We start from the raw sequence: 15979 nt of genomic DNA on the forward strand, positions 1-15979 counted from the left end.
CCAGAGCGCTATAACCAGTGATATCATCCCTAAAAACGTCATTCGAACATGCAAAACCCTCTACTGAGACATAAAAAGACCATTTTGAAACCCAGCATCTTTTCATGCATTTTAGTACCGTTGCAATCGTCACCTGTACTGTTCAGCTTTAGCTTACTTACCTCCTAAACGGTCATAGTACGGAATGTCTGTAAATTTAACAGACGAGAGTAGAATAAGCGTTAGGTCTAATTATGGCTGGTGCTGTTTGTGAAAAGAACCATAGAAAGAGTGTTTGGGCGCTCATTATGACATCTAACACTGGACGCACTAAAGAGTTACATGAAAATGTGATTCAGGTGCCACAAACCATTATGGCTAAAGCTGAAATCAAATGTCACCTGAAACATTAAAGCTATAGCTTTTTAAATAAAGCAATATTCAAATAACATACAGAAAAATAGCACTTCTGCGCTTTCTCGTTGACCGTGTATGGGACAGTAAATAGATACAAGAGACTAAAGGCTAAAAAAAAAAAAAATCAAACAAATCAACAAAAAAGATGTATATTGGAACAGCTCAACAACAGAGTATTCTACATGAGCACACAGATTCATTCCCTCATTTCCCCTCTCAAGGACCTAACGCTCTCGGCTGGTTGGCACAGATTGCGCACCATTTCATTTGCATCTGTAATTAATTGTATGTGTAAATCATTCTGGCATGTTTGTGACTATGTTTTTAAACCTGGGCGCTGCATTAACCACAGTCCTGTTGGGAAACACTCCAGCCTGTTTAATTTACCTTCTCTTTTTTTGTAACTAAAGTATGCTTTTCATCATGCTCTCAGAGAATATATTTGTGAGATGTTACAGAGAAATGTTTAAATACGACTCATCACCTATCTTCCAGGGTCTTACCCAATAGGCTACTTAACTGATAACGAATCACAATGCCTCTTTTTTAAATTGTAAAAATAAGTATATGGGATGGTTTTTTAAAATGTTTTTTTGTGTTGACTCACTGTCATGTATCGTGCAAATCAATGTTAAATCACGCTACTCAATTACAGCAGTTTCGGACTTCAAACCCTCTGAAAAACTCACTCAGAGCTAAGCTGCAAAGCCACCTGAAGTGTTTGTTCAATGAACTGCGGCTGAGGCAGGCTAAGGGTGATTTTTCAACTAAAACGTCCAGCAGTGATAGAGCTTGTGTTGTCATGAGGTGATCGATAAATTGTTTTGTTCTCTTCTCACCATGCACGATAATTTCCGGCTCTCGGAAGCGAACGCGTCGTTCGGTTTTCCTTTTGTATGTTAGATTTGACTGAACATTTCCCGCGTTGGACCGCTTCAGGATGGAAGTGGGAATTTTATCCCCACTGGTTGCCTTCAGACGAGAGAGTGAGAGAGAGAAAAAGAGAGAGAGAGATTGATTCAGCACAAGTCTGCACTGACATAGTGTTCTTATATCTTGCTGACACTGTCAAAGTAATACTGGCATTTTGCTGCCATGACCGTTAGAAAAGGACCGGCCTCCAATGTATGGCTGACTTTGGGATGCAGATAGAGAGACCCTTTTCCAAAGGAGTGGCGGTATAGCTATACACACATAACCGACTAGGAGGAACTGTTACCTTGTGTTTTGGTGGCTCCTGTTGTTGATGGGACTCCTTCCTGTGACGGACTTCGCTGTATCTGTCCTGCTGTATCTTGGTGACGCTATTTAGGGTCTCACTGTATGGTTCACTGCCGGAAAACCTCTTGGACAGAGCTGACACACACTGTCCCAAAGAGTCTGTAAAAATATTGATGTTTTCTCTTAAACAATACAAAATTAAGGAATGATTGAACTCTAGCTCATTCAACTCTAACTCATTCAACAGCCTTTTAAATTGTTAAACACTTCTTTTTTAATTGTACAAAAACAGAATTCACACAGTGTCACTTCATTTCATCAGTTCTAGATGATGATAGGAGCTAAATAAGATAAAAAGATCAAATCTTTTAAAGTGAGACACCACTGATGCCTCAGTTGTTCACGACTGTAAGCTCATAACACATCTTAGTGTGTGTTTGCGAATCACCAAACAATTCTGAGAACAAAGCTTTATTTAGCAAGAGGCAAGAATCTACACGCTGCAAATGTGAGCCACGCAGATGGCACTTGCAAAGCTGACTCAACAACTGATGTCGCCCAGGACCAATTTTAGCCCATGTCCTCTCTCTGTTCCAACACAACACTACCTGAACAAAGGAAGAGATGCTCCTCCTCACCAGGCCAATAAAAACCTGTTCAGCATTACTGGCTATGAGTGCGGAAAAAAAACAGACTCGCCTGAAACTGTCAAACTCATGAAAAGCCTTTTTCGGTACGACTGAAATAAAACCCAAGAAATAAAAAGTGGCAGGAAACATGTTAATTTGGGTCGGCAGCTTATAATGAACTCAGTACAATTTTGGAAACCATTTAAAGGTAGGCATCTACTGAGGCACCATAACTGTCAAACATCATAAGTACTAAATATCACCTCTTCACTGACAGTAAGAATGTCTGTTGGCCTGACAGTAACCCTCTGTCAGGCCAACCTGAACATTTTCACGTAAGTTCACAATTTGGGAGTCTACTCTTAGCTGATTCAAGCTCTGTGAATCAGTTAACACACGCACATGCACACACACTGGGTGTCACTGCAATAATAGGCTTGTATAGGTTTATAATTTGACATTTAACAAAAAGCCTAGACTTGAGTGGTTTTGACTGAATAGGTCAAGACCCTAGCATAATGTAACGTGTTCTCGTCTCACTGCTTGAGGCCCTGCAACTCTGCACGGTTCACATCTCTCTCTGCTCTAACACAGCTGGTCCAGCTCATCAGTTAATTATCGAGCTCTTCATTTAGCTGCATCAGGTGTGTGAGCACAGACAGAGCTGACACGTGCTGAGCTGGGAGCAGGATTGGGAAAACCCTGTCATGATGGATCTTTAGTTTGTGTACTTGTATAGTTTGTCTGTGAGAAATATCTGACCTGAATATTCTGTTTTGCCGATCTCAGCGTAGACAGTGGCCAGTAACTCAAGACTCCGCGTAGTGATGGGATGATCATTTCCAAATGCCCGCTGATGGATTTTAGTGGCCTGTGACACACATGCAGCAAAGGACCAAAATATTAGAGTAACCAGGGAGTATTATGTCAACCTTGCCCTCTGTATTATTCTTTAAAAGTTTTGCATGTTAGTTGGACAGTGATGTCATTTCATACATACCTTGCCGCTGTATTCTAAAGCAAGATGAGGTCTGAAAAGCAAAGGAGAAAAGAGAGGGAAAGAAATTATATTGTATAGTACAGTGGCATTTGACCGTGCATTCTGGCTGCATGTGTACTGACTGTGCAAATGAATTAGATGGTGATATATCAGCTGATGTGGTGTGAGAGAGAAGCACATGTCTGTGTTTGAGACATTGATCCTTGCGCTAATCCATTGATTTACCCTTGGGGGCGCTTACTCTCTGGTCACATTGTGCTTATGGGCAAATGACTGTGTTCGTGAAAGAGAGTGTGCACGAGGGAACAATAAAGTAGTGATATTTTTCTACGCACAAAAATGTTACCAAACATTGGTGTAAAATAGAAAAAAAGTTTTCCCTCTGATGTTGTCATTATTGGTTAGCACATAAAGAGAGAAGGAGATAAGAGTGTTTGTGTCTGTGAGAGAGAGAGAGAGAGAGAGAGAGAGAGAGAGAGAGAGTGAGAGTGAGAGTGACAGAGCGAGAAAGAGAGATGGTAGTTGTAGGTTTTGGTTCAGTAGGTTTTATGTTTGTGAATAAGAGAAGCTGACATAGGCAGTCTGCTGACACAGCTACTGTGGTTTTGCTCTCTGGACTGAGAACAGTGACCCCCATAATCTTTGACATGTCTTGGCATTTGATATACTGTAAGTGAGTTAATAGATGTTCTTTTGTTGCCTCATCCCATCCCTCAGAGACTTTGTGGAGTAAATGTTGAATACAGTGTAGGAACACCCAACCTCCCTTTAACCTCCCTTACATTACCATCCCTACCCTACCACAGCTATGTAAGATGAGCTTAAGTATATTCACACATCAGACAGAAAGTGACTTTTTATGATCCACAAATGAGTTCTTTTGCAAAATTTACATAACTATTGTAAAATATCTGCATACATTTCTATAATACTTGATTTTCCCTTAATATTTCCCTTATATAGATTCTCTTGTGGATATTCCCAAATGACTTCATCGGTCATTGTTGGGGGAAGAAAAAACTCAAAAAGCAGGTGTTGAGGGAAGGAAGTTTAAGTACCTAAAAAGGCAAAATTGGAACTGTAGAGTTGAAATCCATCCAGCAGCTCTGGAAGCCATGGCTTAATTTAGTACACACTACTACAACAATAGCTCTGTACTGAATACCACAACAATGGCTCACCTTAATCAGGCTTACTGAGGCATGCCACGTGTGGATCGCTTGCACCACTGAGCACGGCAAATCCAAACACACATGTGCAGTGATTTGGGTTGGATGGGTTCCTGGAGCCAGTGGAAACATACTACAAGTGCCAGGAAGGGAATGTTGTCATCTACCTTAATGTGTGTTATTAGTCTATTGCATGGTGTGGCATACTTTAGTTCACACCTCATGTGTGGTGGATCAGAGAACTGCTTGAATTGTGAAATGAGGAGTTTTTGAGCAACTTTGATTTGAATATTTCTAAACTATTTTGAACAATTTACAGTCTACATTTTTGTAGACATGTGTATCAGAATTCAAGATCATCTACCAGGACTTCCGTTAGCCAGTAATTACCGGTTTTTGCTAGGTAAAATCTATAAGAAAACGATTTGCTAGTCAAAATGTCCGGTAATAAGGCTCATACAAAACATATGAGAGTGATGCAGCTTATGTGCATTGCAAGCTGCAAAGACACGTTGGACACATTTGATTCAAGTCAGCAGCAGAGGACTTTGCCGCATTGCAAAAAAGGAGGAAATAAAATGTTACCTGGTAGTCTATAGGCTACATTTGATGGCATGTAGGCCTAGCCTTTTTTTTTTTTTAAACAGGCTACAGATGTTACAAGTTACAGATGTTTCGTAATAGCCAACATTTTAGCAGCTAATGTTGAGGTTTTGCTCACTGTTAATTTTGCTTAAGCGTTTCTGTTCATTAAATAGTCAGGCTGATTTTAGGTTGTTGTTATTCTTTCGTCAACCTAGGTGTAAATTATATGTACGTTTGTAACATAGACTGTCATTGAAATGTGACCGGTAAGTTTCAAATTTGTCCGGTAAAATAAATGCACCGGCAAGGAAAAATCCTGGCAGAAATCCTGTAGTCTACACTGACCGAACTATAAATAGCAGGAAAAAGCTTTTAAAAATTCTGTGGCGTGCATTTTGGTATGCGGTCATTTTCATTGAACTGAAAGTTTGTCAGACTAACTTGAGGAAGGACATGATGTCTAGCTTCATATAACATTTTTTGAGGTGAGGGTAAGCAGTGGTAAAGGAATGCAGAGATGTCTTCAAGCTCATATTAATAAGTTAACAGGGAGGGCCTGAACTGTCAAACAGATGAAACATGTCAAAAGGCTTTAAAACATCAGATTACTTAAAAATGTATGCCAGAACTGAATGCCATTGACATCCAGAAGGTTTCCTGGGGTGCCATGCAATTGTCTGCATTGACACTTTATCTTACACTGTTTGTCTAACAGTTTGGTATGCTTTACCTTTCATTATTTATCCAAATAGATGGGCATACTTTTGTCTTATAATATTCCACGGAACAGGCTGACATACAGTAGCCTCAGGTTGTATTGAGCACACAGAAGTAACTTTATGACACTTTGCTGAAGCTGAGTTGTATGTGGGAAATTGCCAAGTCATTTCTCGTATGTTTTTTGACTGTGATGAAAACCTTAAGTTTGGCATTTCACTTGTATATGTACTTATGGATGTAGAGCAAACACATGTTAAGTAAGACAGATGTTAGTGTGGTCTCTCTAAACCGTGGTTCTGCTTCAATTAGTAATGTGTGGGTGTCGGTTTGCTCTGTTTTGGATTGTCCCCAGGGGATATTTGATAAGCAGCTACATGGCAAAGCTCTCAGTAGGAGAAGAACTTCCTGCCATACTGCTGAAAGATTCAAGAGGCAAAACCACTTCCTGTTCAGCCCATGGGGAGTGCGTGTGCATGTGTGTGTGTGTGTGTGTGTGTGTGTGAGTGAGTGTGAGAGAGAGAGAGATTTTGTAGTTGTGTTTGATGAAGAGGATCATAATGCTGATAGGAGGTCAGACTTCCTCTCCCCCAGTGTGAACATAGAGACTCACTCTTTTGACAGATGGGCCCATAGTGATATGTACCACCTTTTAGTGCCAAATTTTAGTATTTTCAGTATTTTCATTCCTTCTCAAAGGAGACAGGACAAAGCAATGTCATATATGAACTACTTTCACTTGGTCAGCATGTGTTGATATGCATACTTGATTTCAATGCCTAAGTAACAACAACAGCTCTTTAATCTCTCCAAATTCAAAATATGAACTAATGCAAAAAATTGCCGTTCTGACTTTGCTCTAAAATGTATCACTACAAACAAGCTCAAAGCTTTCATAGTAATCTAACATTCATTGACAGACCAAACCTTTTACACCAAAATGCACACAACGTCAATCATGTTATTCTAATTACTCGTGTTTTTTTTTTCTCTGTATGTTTGACCACATCTTAAATGTTTCAGTTAGATCATTTAGCTTAAAAAAAAAATGCAACCTCTAACTGGTGACATTTATCAATAATACATCTGACCCAAATAGGTTGGCATTCTTTCTAAAAACAGGCTCAACAATGTGGCTTCTATTCAGATCCTCACAGGCACCTGAGACTGTCGCTCTAAGGTCAAGATCATGTGATTACATGCAAGCCGTCGTCATTTGTCCCCTGTGAAATTTAACCTGGTGAGGACGCCAATCAACAATCTCAGCCTCATTCAAGATTAAAGCCATTCCTGTTTTAATCCCACCAGCCCTGTCTCTTTTCCCATAAGGTAATCAGGTTAAATGGTCTAAGTCCACAACTAATGCCAACAGGGGCACACAAATGTTGATAGCTGTCCCTGTGTATAAGCAGTGGGCCTTACAAATTACTTCTGCCTCGAGTTATGCCCGGTAAGGAAAGGGAATACCTGGCCCTAGAGCCCCAGTAACACCTGAAACCTTAAGACTCACATAACCTCAACAGTCTTTCTGTCTCTTGCAAACTCTGGCACAATCATCATTCAGGAAGATGTTCAGAGACCTTATATTTCCATTGCAATACGTGATACCAGATAGGCTGTTTTATGTCTGTCTGAATTTTTGGTGATTTTTAATGGACTCTAAAGTGTGAATCTCTTGTTTTTACTGTATGTAAAACCAACGTAGATTTGTTATAAAATACTAAGAAATAAAAACACACATTTTCAGACAATGAGAATCTGGTCCACTATCTGTTATCAACTCACAACAAACCATCTACATTTCCTCTCAAACGGCAGTATTGAAATTGGATATTATTTTAGTTGAAACTGACAGTAAAAAAAAAACATGGGTATTTAAAAAGTAAAATACCATACAAAAATATCATACAAGAAATCATAAATGCACAGCAATAGGAATGTACCAGAGAATGGATTACCACACTATACAATGTGATTTAAATTAATGTCTTCATAGCCTCAAACTTGACAGTGATGGACCAAACTCCACCAAACAAACACGTTTCAGCAATACATATGAATGAAGAAAAATAGTGTAGAAGAGTGCCCTTAAAACCTCGCACACCATAATTGTAAAGTGATAAAATAAACATAGCTAAGGTTTGTTATGTATCAAGCCAGCAGTTTACACAAAGTTGAATAAAAATACTTGTGCTCCTACCAACACAAATAAATATATAAAAGTATTAAGTCTAACACTCTTACTCAGTATTTAACCATTTGCATGAAGATTTTGTCAGAGAAAATGGATTAAATTTAGCAGAGAAACAGTATTCCAAAGAGAAAAAAAGCTTTTCATAGGTATTTTGGCATGCTATCCAAATAATAATAAAAAAGAAGAACCAACTTACCTTTTACTCATGATGCAAAGTTCGGCAAGCCTCTCAAGATCCTGGGCCTGTGAGGCCTGCTCTGACAGCTCCTCCTGGGAGACCCATCCTGTGGAACCCAGCAGACTGTCCTCTTGGGAGCCTGTTACACAAAGAGACTGTCAGAGACCCAAGGCACAGAGCAACAGGAGAGAAAACAATGCTTAAGAGGATCTAGAGTCACACTGGGTAAGAGCGAGCCCGTTCTTTGGCTACGTCAGAGAGGGAAATTGAGGTGAGTGACAAGAAGAGAGAGAGAGAGAGAGAGAGAGAGAGACCAGAGAAGACACAGGTAGGTCAAAGAAAACAGGAGAGAGTGACTCACCATACCCAGAGATTCAAGTGTACTTACAAGAGCATATCCAAACAAACACTGGCATTACATGAGCTCATGAAGATGTTCCTTACCGAAAAGAAAATGCGGTGCAAACAGAAGGGACAGGAGTGTAATATTTGTGAAAAGGGAGGTAACCCTGTACAACTATCCATTCATTTCCTTATGGTGTTTCCTCATTTCCTAATGTGCAATTTAAAATACCAGTGAAAACGAAGGAGTATATACCACTACTACTAATAATAATCAGAAGAAGAAGAAAAAGAAAATGATGATGATGATGATGAACATTGTTGTTAAGTAAAGGTCGTGTTCCATACATGACCAAAAACATTTTAATCCAGCCATGTATTTGGATACCGGACGTTAAGGGGACAAAGTGAAAATTTGAAACAGCAGATTGTTGAGAAGGGCAGGCTGAGGGCAGTCAGTGCTTCCCTATGTATTGCTATGAAATCAATAGAGGTGTATGTCCAGCCCCCAGGGAAGGAAACCATGAAACTGTACAGCCGAAATGCAAAGTCAGGTGTTCCGGTTTCCATAGCAGCCAACAGCTCTTTAATGTGATAATGCATAGTATGGCCATTTATCTTTTTTTTTTCTCAAGTTCTTTACACCCACTTTCTGACTATGCAGGAGGAGTCTGCTGCCTCAGCAAGACCATGACTGCTAGAGAAATGGCAGACAGCTGCCACCCAAGTGATTGATGAGGTTTTTTTTTTTCAGTGAGAACATGGGAGAACTCCCCTGGCAAATAAAGCTGGCCCTGAGTTAAACGCTGGACTGAACCACAGTGATGGTATCAGCATAGGCAGAAAGCTCAGATTCTGTGCGTAGCCTCATTCTCCAAAGCAGCGCATCATGCATATATTTGCAAATATTTGCTGGGATTATATGTTGGATAATACACAACTGGACAGTGGTACTTTTGTCAAGAACACAGAATTGCAGATTAACAAAACCATACAGCAGCATAATTACCCCAATCCTAGAATCCCAAAATAAGCCCCTTTCCTGCAAAGCTATTCTTTTGCTTACACAACTATGCCACACCAAGCTTCTAGGTTATTTGAATTCAGTCTATCCACACAAGACAAAATGCTATCACTTATTAGTGATGAGAAAACTAGAATGTGAATGTGAAAACTAGAAATCGGTTCTACTAGAATGTGTCTGTAGATGTGAAATACATTCATTTTACTCATTCATTCAGTTTCCAAGCTGCTTATCCTAGTTAGAGTCGTGGGGTGTACTGGAGCCTATCCCAGTGCTCATTGGGTGAAAGGTAGGGAATCACCCAGGATGAGTTGCCGGTCCATCGCAGAGTGAAATAAATGAGTTTATCAAATGATATTTATTGTTTTGTATGGCATTTTAAATGAAATGGGAATGCAAGCAAACAAGAAACCCAGGACAGTTTATGAGGTCTTGTGAAACAGTCCCAAAGAACCCTTGGAATGATCCAAAGAAAACAGCACAGCAAGACTAAAAATGTTCCGCACATAACAGTCTCAGTCTGCTCTGTAAATGTAACCAAAACAAAACTAGAGGACAGAGTATTAATCAGTATTCAACCTAAATGCTTCCAATGTTCAGTGAACTTTCCCATAACCTTAAACTGGCAGTTCATATACTTCTGAAGTAGTCAAAGAAATTTCATTGACACAAAAAATAATGAGGATCCTCTAGAATAGTTCCCATATAAAAAATAAAAGGGAACTTCTTTTGGTGATTCAGTTCAGTTAAGTCCTTTGACACTTGACACAAACATTAAAAAATCAGGACCGAAAAACGGGACTGTTTGTGATCACACAGCAAAGCTTTTAAGCAGAAACAGAAATGTAAGAGTGAACTTGCCTGTACCACCCTGCAGGGCAGTGAGTTCGATCAGTGCCACCTCGTAGAACATCTTCTCTGCCTGGATGAACTGCAGAGCCTTCCCATCTGTTTTATACGAGTGAAGGATCACCTACGCTTGTCATCGGTATTAGTCAGCTGTTATCATTGTAAACACACACACACATACACCCACACACACACACACATATACTCACTCACTCACACAAAGTTGTTAGGTTCAATTTAAATGGAGATTTGTTTGTCAAGCATGACCGAAGGAAATAACAAAATAAGTTTTTCTCTGTACAAATTTAGTCATAGCCTTGTTGTGTTGTACCCTGTCTGCTTTTTGATTGGTCAGCTCTGTTTGGATCACCATTCCTGTGCTTATAGATACACGTGCAGCTTCTAAATATAGATGTGGATCAAAGAGTATGTTTACTCTATCAAAGGCATGCAAGGAAAAAAAACACTCTTCACTCTTGACAGGTGACTTTAAAGACCACTGTTCACAGAGGAAAAAGTTCTTAAAATAAACATTGGCACATAGGTACTCATCTATCTGAATGACCCAGATAATAATAGGACACAGCAATCTAATGAGTAACAGTTAGGAGAAGTTTCTATTTTGGTAGTTTCATCTATGGCATATTAACTCCACTAAAGACCCCACAGTAGTAAAATAAATTCACATGAGACACAGCTGAAGAACTGATGTTGTCAGATGTCAGCCAATGTTGGTTTATGTTTTCAGTAATTAAGAGTAAGCCAGTTGTAAATGCTTTCAGAGGTTGAGATTTTAGTCTCGTGTAGTGAGGTATAGTTTTTAAAGTGCTACTATTTTACAAAAGATTAAAAAATAATTTCCAGCAGTGGCGGATTTAGGTATGGGTGACATGGGCAGCCTCCCAGGGCGGTATCTTGCCGGGGGCGGCATGGGGTGTACACACAAAAAAATATGGAATGGTGACATTTGTGCGATCGGTTTTCTTTCACTCATTTGCACGTCATGTCAATGATATCATGTCATCATGTAGGTTAATTAACCTTGTCGGAGCAGTCACCCTGATTCTAGTTTGTGAGCTATACAGGCTACTGCCTGGGAAGGTCTCCCACTCAGAAGTACAAGATGGGGAGGGGTGGGGGTAGGTTGACCCCAGGGGAATCAAATAGCTCACCTCTAACTGTACAGTACTAATGCAATAAGTAAAATCAGTCACACTATGAAACGCTACCAAATGAAAATGAATGTATAGTTTTGCAGACATGTTGCATTTTTTTTTTGGTTTGTATGAAATCGTCTGAGTAAAAATTATAGTGAGTGCAGAATGATGCTTTTTTTGTTGTTGTTGTTGTCGCTACTGGTTTCCAGTTACCAGTAACTGACAATATGAAACAATGTCTCATGTTAGATGTTGATTACAGTTGTGAGTCTTACTGTTAGACAGACCCATGACATCAAAGTGCAATCTATTCTGGTGCTCTCTGAGACTTTTTGTGAACAGTCAAGAATCTCACTGTTTGTGATATAACTATCTTTCACTATGTAGCACAAGGGTATATCCAAGCAAGCTAGGGATGCAGAGCAACAGAATATCTAATCACAGATTTTGTAATGGACATTCACTGTCTGAGAATATTTGTAGCAATTAATCTCACATAATGACATTTTCCTGGAGCAAAACATATTCCCAAGTGCCCAAACTGTATTTTTAGACTGCAGCTGGAGAGGAAGACTTAGGAAGCTGACATACACTACGCAGCAAACCACTACTGAGCTGACTTAAAACATATTGATTCATTTAATGAAAGAAATGCCATTTCAGTACATTCCCTTTGGTTCAGTGATGACCCTGAGGATTACAGCCAATAATTAAAATATACAGTATGTTGTTCATGCTGTTTCCTTTTCATGTTATGCTCATGTAACACATTTCTTTCATTACTCAAATGTGGGGCATTTGCAATATGCTACTATGAAGTAGGTTGATAGAGTAAATTATTTAAACATCTATGCTACGTAAAACGAAATATTTCAGTGCAGCATCGCAGTAGTTTTCATACAGCATTTAAACATGGTAACTTGGGTTTTCTCATACATAAAGCGAGAATAACTGTTTTGAATGTGTGTGTGTGTGTCTGTGTGTTTGTAGTTAGCCCTACATGCTCAGAGGAGATGATTTAGGATACACTGTTAATTTGTGCTCCTTCAACTCAACTGAACTCACACAGCAAAATTTGTTTGTGTCTCATCTTAGGCGACAGTGTCCTCTGAAGTGGCTGTCTGAGGGTCCACTTCAGTAGTGTAGGACATGTTATATTTGTACTGCATTAGAGCTCAATTAAAAGTGGCTGATATCTGTAAGGACAGCATGTTAAAGCCCTCCTCTCTCTGTATACTTCTCCTATCTGTTTATTGAGGATTAAACAGCTGGTTCCAGATTAGCTCTTTGTCAAATTTTGACTGATTAATGTCCAGTTCATAGAGGAACAAACATTCTGGATTTATTTGTTTTTCAGCAGGTTAACTTGAAAGCTCTTTTCTCTGTTTATTTGCAGTACTTTCTTTTTGAGATCCAAGGGAGTTGAAGTAAGGCTCTTGGTTTTAAGATATGTTTTGGGTCTCAAAGCATTTTTATTTACTACTGTTTCATCTGCACAACATTAAAGATAGAACATTCAGTTCTTTTTAATCATGCTGACCTTGTGCTAACTTAACTGAGAGATATAATTTGGAAAACTATAAAGAAATCCTTACCCCTGCCCACACTTCATACCTTGTATGAAGAAAAAAATCTGTTTGAAATCAAGAAGGTATTTACACGAAAGACAACCTGGAACTGTGGCATTTTAAACTATGTGATGAGAAGGAATCTATTTTAATGGCTTAAGCTATGCAAAATGACCTGTTTTAAGGGAAGCCAAGCAGAAAATCGCAGCTGCTGCCACTCACTGGAGCTCCACGTTAACTGTGTGTCTATGTGTAATGGAGGGAGAACAAACATGTATCGTGTAACGAAACACTCCCTTATCTGTAGTCTATACGTTGCTGTGATGACAGTGGAGCACAGCTTGATCTATGCTGGTTAATTAGGCAAGACACCCTTGGAGCTGACCTGTGGTAAGAGCTTAAAAAAAATCCTCTTAGGAGACTACTGAGGAGAGTAGCTAAGTTTCATAAAAACTGGTCACTGAGGGCCTCACACTGCTAAATTTAAAACACTAACTTGCAGACACCATTATGTATGTCAGTGAATCAAGCATACAAATAATATCATCTGTGTTCACTCTAATTCAGAGAAACAAGATCTCAGCGACAAATAGAGACATGACATAGAACAGGACTTTGAGGGAGCCAGTGCCACCATCAGGTTTTCAGCTGTGATAATGGTGTTGACTGGTTGTCGACAAAACTTCAAAGACACCACTTTAACTCTCTGGCTGACTACTCATAGAAATATCATGGCCAGCACATTTGACCTCATTACACGCACAACTAGGAAAATCATATTGACAACTATGCTAAAAACAGATGGGTGTACAGTTAACAAAGTGTCACAATGAATTTTGTTACAGGCATCACATAGCTTTGTGCAGTGGGAAAGGATACAGTTCTTTTCAGTGATGAAAAGCTCTGCAATCTGTTTGGAAAGAAAGAAAGAAGAAGAAAGAATCACCTAATGTAGCATCTTAGCTTTCATTATTTGGGAATGACAAAAAACTTCATGTATTACAGAGTGAAATCATTTCTTTATCTGTCGTTGTTTCTTCGGATAGATGCTTTAACAACAGTTAAATTTGTCATTGAGAGGCAGACAGAATTTACATTTTTCTGCATTCACCCAGCACTATTTCTGTCTGAATTTAATATGTGTATGTATACTGGCAACATCCCAGTGCACTAACCCTAGATTCTGTGCCAGACTCTGTTATGTGTCATGCCATACATTCCAAAGGCCTTGTGTAAGAGTTACTGTTTAGACACAGAACATTTCCTTCAACACTTGTAAATTCAAGATAAAGAGTTCACCGATAGGCTTTGGCTGAGGACTCATGAGGCCTGTGGCATGTTATCTTTTCCCAGAACCATTATCCATCTAACTGTCACCAAACACGTACATACACAGACATTACAACAGACAGAATCCGTGGAAGAGAGGAAAAATCCACCGAGGAAATAGGTTTAATATCATCAGCAAATGACTCTAGTCCCTCTTTGAAAATTAGTGATTGTGACTGTATGTTTTTGACAAATATGAGGTATGTGAGTTTAACAAACACCACAGATTCAGCAGGTTTGGACCCTGAATCCTTTCCAGACATTAGACTGTGGAGGAGTACTGGCCTTCAGATGCTGCCTGCCAGTCCATCCTCTCTGTCCCATCTCTCACTGTGCACTAGCAATAAACATGATAATCCGTCATACATCACCGCTCACATGCCAATACGAGTGTGTGTGTTCCGTTTCCACATGAACTGTATGTCACAGTGTCAGTGTATCTATATTCAAGGCTGCAGGTATATTTCCTCATGTAAAATCTGTATAAAATGAACGATTATATATGTGCCCGTGTGAAATGTGTGAATACATTATATACTGTATGTCCTCACAACCCAGTGTAGGCCTTTTACACGTATTTATCTGTATATTTATACAAAGTATATTTGTGCATGGCTTGCACATACACACATCAATAGATATATATGTATACACACACTTGTGCGCTCACTCACACACACACATGCACATGTACACCCGCAAATGTCTGTGTTCCTAGGAATGCTCTGCTTATGTGTGTATCATTTCTTTCTTATTTCAAAAGCAGGCCATTGAGCATTGAGTCGAAAGTGACAGATTTGAGCAGCATTCAATACAAATTAATTTCATAAGTGCTTTATTTTTAATGTTTGAATGCTAAATGCAGGTCACAAACTCATAAAACCTCTACCCACTAAAACAGCTTTCCAGACATCCCAGTTTTCTGAGACACATATATTTCACTCAGGGCTGGTGTGAATAATGCATGCACTCTCCATCAGCTCCAATATGCATTTGGATGCTAATCCTACCCTGTGCTCAGAGGAGCAGATTGAATCTCACCTGGTGCAGGCAATTTGGCAGCGAATGGAAGCTTTGCACGTGTGTCAGCCCCAGGAGGCAGCTGAGGAAACAGTGCAATGCCGCCTGCGATTCCCCCTGCTGCTGCAGCTGTCTCCCCAACTCAAACAGGCCCTCCCGGCTCCCGTTCAGCATCTTGCGCCTGGGACGGCCCGTCGCAGACTACCGGTGCGTGTGTGCATGTGCCGCTGAACCTCAGCGTGTGCACCTCCCATCTGAGCTTCTCCTCCAGCTGTGGGAGAAACAGTGACTCTTGCTGCAGATGAAAATGAAAAATGAAGAGGTAAAAAAGAAGAAGCTCTCAAACACAAAAAGAGAGGGAAAAAAAGAGGACTGAGTCTAATCGTCCTGACGGATAACGCAAACAACCTCTCACTCCCTGTCTCATCTGTTTCACAGAACTCAAGGGCAGGTGGTGTGGGCGGGAGAGAGACAGAAAGAGGGAGAAAGGAGAGGGAGGGGAAGAGAGGGAGCAGTAAGAGGCTAACAGGCTGAGAGAGGTGGAGAATTCTTATCCCCTCCCACAGTGCATCAGAGGGAATAAAACAGGAAGTCAGCCCAC

General features: G+C 39.9%; 1 protein-coding gene across 1 annotated transcript; it reads right to left on the reverse strand.

The window, feature by feature from the left end:
• Nucleotides 1–153: 153 nt before the first annotated feature.
• Nucleotides 154–15552, reverse strand: c10h14orf180 (chromosome 10 C14orf180 homolog). Its single transcript, XM_030787378.1, has 9 exons — nucleotides 15400–15552; nucleotides 13909–13939; nucleotides 10317–10403; nucleotides 8108–8228; nucleotides 3247–3277; nucleotides 3009–3117; nucleotides 1616–1776; nucleotides 1236–1368; nucleotides 154–188 (listed from the first exon to the last, which is right to left on the reverse strand). The coding sequence occupies exons 1-9, from the start codon at nucleotides 15550–15552 to the stop codon at nucleotides 154–156; spliced, it is 861 nt and encodes a 286-aa protein (XP_030643238.1).
• Nucleotides 15553–15979: the final 427 nt, after the last annotated feature.

This window comes from Chanos chanos, chromosome 10 (assembly GCF_902362185.1).
Source record: "Chanos chanos chromosome 10, fChaCha1.1, whole genome shotgun sequence".
In the NCBI taxonomy this organism is placed as follows: Eukaryota; Metazoa; Chordata; class Actinopteri; order Gonorynchiformes; family Chanidae; genus Chanos; species Chanos chanos.